Source organism: Ipomoea triloba, chromosome 10 (assembly GCF_003576645.1).
Source record: "Ipomoea triloba cultivar NCNSP0323 chromosome 10, ASM357664v1".
Lineage (NCBI taxonomy): Eukaryota > Viridiplantae > Streptophyta > Magnoliopsida > Solanales > Convolvulaceae > Ipomoea > Ipomoea triloba.
Window position 1 is genome coordinate 13,788,077 of NC_044925.1, and position 5,537 is coordinate 13,793,613.

The window sequence follows — 5,537 nt, forward strand, 5'->3', positions numbered from 1 at the left end:
ACCATGCACCGTGTTATACCTTGTGCCGAGTCATGGATGTACACGTTCCCTAAGATTCCTGTCCCTTGTCGGATATGAGGTTGGATAATGTTTGCATAATGTTATAAAATATGATAATACAGTTCCTAATAAAATATATTCTTCCCTACGTTTCTATTCGTAATACAATTCTAGATTAAAATTACTAATCCTAATAATACAATACATATATTTCCCTGCAATTCAATCTATCTATACTATTAATAAAAACAAAATTTTCAATTTTAACTTCCCGCCTAAAACACTCTTATACTATTAAAAATTGCGTAATATTATAAAATATGGTAATACAATTCCTATTTGTAATACAATTGTACATTAAAATATAGTAATACAATTCCAAATAAAATATATTTTTCCCTACGTTCCTATTCGTAATATAATTCTTGATTAAAATTACTAATCGTAATAATACAGTACGTATATTTCCCTGCAATGCAATCTATACAATTAATAAAAACAAAATCCTCAATTTTAACTTCCCGCCCAAAACACTCCTATATACTATTAAGGTTTCAATAATGTTATAAAATATGATAATACAATTCCTAATAAAATATATTCTTCCCTATGTTCCTATTCGTAATACAATTCTAGATTAAAATTACTAATCGTAATAATACAGTACATATATTTTCCTGCAATGTAATCTATACTATTAATAAAAACAAAATTTTCAATTTTAACATTCCACCCAAAACACTCATATACTATTAAGGATTGCATAATATTGTAAAATATGGTAATACAATTCCTATTCATAATACAATTATACAATTAATATGGTAATACAATTCTAATAAAATATATTATTCCCTACGTTCCTATTCGTAATAAAATTCTTGAGTAAAATTACTAATAATAATAATAAAGTACATATATTTCCCTGCAATGCAATATATACAATTAATAAAAACAAAATCCTCAATTTTAACTTCCCGCCAAAACACACCTATATACTATTAAGGTTTGCATAATGTTATAAAATATGATAATACAATTCCTAATAAAATATATTCTTCCATACGTTCCTATTCGTAATAAAATTCTTGATTAAAATTACTAATCGCAAATTCGTAATAATATAGTACATATATTTTCCTACAATGCAATTTATACTATTAATAAAAACAAAATCCTCAATTTTAACTTCCCGCCCAAAACACTCCTATACTATTAAGGATTGCGTAATATTGTAAAATATGGTAATACAATGTCTATGCGTAATACAATTGTACATTAAAATATGGTAATACAATTTCTAATAAAATTTATTCTTCCCTACGTTTCTATTTGTAATACAATTCTAGATTAAAAAGTAGCTCGTGATTGTTACTTGCAATCCTGTCGTAAGATGGGAAAGTCGGACCTTCGAATTCATACCATCACTAAGAAGGAGGACATGACGGAGCATACTATAGAGTGGCCCGAGCCTGCTGTTGAGTTAGAAGAAGTCGAGATTGATCTGACCCACCCTGAAAGACGGACGAGGATTGGGAAGGACCTCTCAGAGGAGGTCAAGGAATCAGTTGTACAAGTGTTGAGGAAATACAGGAAAATCTTTGCATGGGGACCTGAAGACATGCTAGGGGTAGACCGATCAATAATCACTCATCGATTAGCGATAGATCCGACCTACCGACCTGTCGTCCAGAAGAAAAGGCACCTTTCGACTGATCGTTGGGAGTTCGTGAAGAAGGAAATTGATGCATTGCCCGCCGCTGGGCACAACTAGGAAGTAAGTATCCAAAATGGTTGGCCAATGTGGTGTTGGTCCCAAAGTCGCCTGCATGGAAGATGTGTGTTAATTGTACCGACCTAAACAAAGCTTGTCCTAAATATCCGTTTCCGCTCCCAAGGATCGACCAGATGGTTGATGAGACAGCCGGATGTGCTTTACTGAGTTTCATGGATGCCTTTGGGGGTTATCATCAAATTTTCATGCATATGGCCGATGAATAGAAGACTGCCTTCGTGATTTCGGACGGGGTATATAGTTATCGAGTCATGCCCTTCGGCCTAAAGAATTATGGTGCGACCTATACCAGAATGGTGTCTCAATTGTTCAAAGATTTGTTGGGCAAGTCCATGGCTACTTATGTTGATGATATGCTGGTAAAAAGTCTCAAAGAAGAAAGCTACGCGGACGACCTTGCTGCTAGTTTCCGAGTCATGGAGGAGCATAATCTGAGATTAAACGTCAAGAAGTGTGCCTTCGCAGTGCAAGGAGGAAAGTTCCTGGGTTACATGGTAACTCAGCAGGAGATTGAGCCAAACTCTGAAAAGGTTAGGACTGTTATGGATATGCAACCGCCTAAGACTGTCAAAGAGTTACAGCGTTTCACAGGTCGACTGGCAGCACTAAGCCGATTCCTTTCTAAATAGGCCGACCATTCCCTACCTTTCTTTGATGCTTTGAAGGCGAGGGAGGGATTCGTGTGGACTGCCGAGTGTCAGACCGCTTTTGAAAGTCTCAAGGAATATTATCTTTCCCCTCCACTATTGTCTAAATTGGTGGAAGGCAAGGTACTATTTCTCTATTTAGCCGCCTCTCAGCAGGCTACGTGAGTAGGGCCTTGAAGGCCGCCGAAGTTCGCTACTCACCACCTGAAAAAGTGGTATATGCGTTGGTAATCTCGTCCAGGAAGTTGGTTCCATATTTCCAAGCTCATCCCATCCGAGTATTGACAGATCAACCATTAGCTGGAGTGCTCAGAAACCCGACCTCTCCCTGTCGGTTAGTCAAGTGGGCTGTGGAGCTTACTCAGTATGGAATCGAATACCAGTCACGACCAGCTATCAAGGCTCAAGTGTTTGCCAACTTTATAGTGGAATGCACAGCTTAAGAACCAAATGACGACTCTACGACCATTCACGAGTCCGAGAGATGGTGGGTGATGTACGCTGATGGTGCTTCAAGCCAAAAGCACCATGGAGGGGGAGTAATGTTAACTACCCCAGAAGGATACCGACTATACTATGCTTTGGAGTACCAGTTCAAAACTTCTAACAATGAGGCCATCTTTGGTGGGTTACGGGTGGCTAAAGCCCTGGATGCAGAGAAACTTCGCGTTTGAATCGATTCACTTCTGGTGGTCGGGCAGGTGAAAAGATCTTATGAGACTAAAGGAGAAAGAATGAGGCGATACAAGGAAATGACTGAGGGACTCCTAAAGGAGTTCCAAGCTTATAAAATCGACCATGTTCTTAGGGCAAAAAAACTCAGAGGCAGATGTTCTGTCTAAAATAAAGTTAGGTGAAATACCAGAGTACTTAGTGAGCATATGTCGAAAAGAAATGGTGGAGCAACCAAGTATAAAAGCTCAGGACAAGAGTGTAGAGAAAGTGAATGTGATCAATCGACAGGATCGAAGCCAAGGAGAAAGTGAGGAGGAAGAAGAGGTAACTCCAGAGGCCCAGTTTTTGCGTTATCATGTATAAGGAGAAGGCCGACCTTCCGAATGACTCGACAGAAGCAGCTAGAATCAAGAGAATGGCACCATCCTATGTTACGACACAAAATACCAGAAACGCAAGTATGATTTGACATATTTTTGTCCACTCCTCTCAACTTTTGCCCATTTCAGTCATTAAACCCCATATTCCCCATGCATGGTGATATTTCAAAACTCAAAACTCACGAGCGCATAGTGGTAATTCTGAAAGAGATTTGATTCAATCCACAGGGAATTATTTTTAATTCATAGAGAGATATACAGACTAGAATATTTAGATTCGTCGTCATTAATAACAATATAATGGAAATGGTTGGTAAGAAAGAACACTATGATATAGCAGTATGAACACGAAGGAATTTTGTTCAGAGTACATCATCATCGTGCTGAGTGTAAATGGAAGCATCTTCAACAGGCAAAGAGGGTGGAGTTCCGGGAGGGATGGCAGCTGCTCCATTCTCACCAGCACATATACATAAAGCCTCCGCATCCCTGATTGTGGAATCCAGCTCAATATGACCACTTAGCTCATTGATAAATTTCAACAGCGTGTCAAAATCCATCTGCTCTCCAATTATTTTGCTGCGATATCTTTTCAGGACAGCAACACAAACATACAGGTGAAGATGCTCACTCAAATAATGTGTCCACAAAACCTCCCACAACCGCATTGTTTTTTCAAATTCAAATTCCCTATAAATGAAATCACAAGACAGATAAACCAAAGGATATTATTAGATCATAGGACATTGTAATATTTTTTATAGAGGTAAAGCACACCGGGTGGTGATGCTAAGTTAATTGTGTAGGTAAGTTGGAAGGTTCCGATAATTTTCACACTAGAAAAACAATAACACTAAGCAATTACATTGTATATAAAAGGGCTAGTGGACGGTGACTAACACACAAATTATATCATGAACCAAGCTTTGGATTGCATCAATAACATTGAAAAGGACAAGTAAAACCATAATCCACAAATTATAAGCCAGAAACTGCAATTAAGAGTCCAAATTGAATTATAGATGGTGGGGAGTACTTAAATTTAATGACACCTGCATATTAAATTAGGATTATCATAGAAGAACCAAAACATTTTGTTACCCCTATTAGGAAATTTAAGAGTCACCATAAATTGAGATTAGGATGGTAGCCCAAACTCAAGTTGGGATCTTAGGGTGTGTTTGGAAGCCCGGAAAATGATTTCCATTTTCCGGGCTTTGAGTGTTTGGCTATAGCTGGAAAACCCAGTCAACGGAAAATGATTTCTGTTGACTGGGGAAAACAAGGCCCAAATGGCGGAAAATGACTTCCGCCAAATTTGGGCGGAAGTCATTTCCGCCTTCACCGCCCAAGGTTTTTCGTCCGCCGGAAACCTGTGGTTTCTCGCTACGGAACGGGGGGGGGGGGGGGGGGGGGGTTTTTTTTTTTTTTTTTTTTTTTTTTTTTTTTTTGCTAGAATTGGTATTTAAATTGGATCTTGAGTAGGAAATAGGATACTTCTCACTTTGAGAAGTAATTCTTTTAAATAGACAATAAGGAAAAAAAAAACAAACAAGATTTCTTCTGCCTGCAGTTACTTGATGAGAAAAGCATATTGAGGAAGAAAGAGCCAAACAAACTTCTTTGGAGTTGTCGTTGCAGTATAAAAATGGCAACAGGAAGGGGAAAGAATTGAATAAGGGGTATTTGTACTAGAAATCCATCTATCTCTGGGATACCTCCAATGAGCTAAAATACTATGGAAGTTAATCAAGTTAATTTCTATTTCTCCTAAGGGTGTGTTTGGAAAGCAAGAAAATGACTTTTGGAAAATGAGTTATTTTCCGAAAAATGAGTTCATTTCCCGTGTTTGTTTGCACTTAGGAAAACTGTCTGTGTGTTTGGTTCATTTTCCGGAAAATGAGTAGAAATGTATAATTATATATTTTTATTATTTTATTTAAAATATAAAAATATAAACTAACACTATTTTTAATTTATATAAAACAAAAAAAAAACAAGGAAAAAAAAAAAACCACCCCCCCCCCCCCCCCCCCCCCC

The 5,537-nt window shown here is 37.5% G+C and overlaps 1 protein-coding gene across 1 annotated transcript in view; it reads right to left on the reverse strand.

The window, feature by feature from the left end:
* Window positions 1–3,690: 3,690 nt before the first annotated feature.
* Window positions 3,691–5,537, reverse strand: part of LOC116032185 (TBC1 domain family member 15) — a 17,420-nt gene continuing 15,573 nt past the window's right edge. Inside the window, exon 16 of the mRNA XM_031274631.1 lies at window positions 3,691–4,187. Within this exon, the coding sequence (XP_031130491.1) occupies window positions 3,860–4,187 (328 nt within the window). The 3' untranslated portion in view covers window positions 3,691–3,859. The remainder of the gene's footprint in view (window positions 4,188–5,537) is intronic.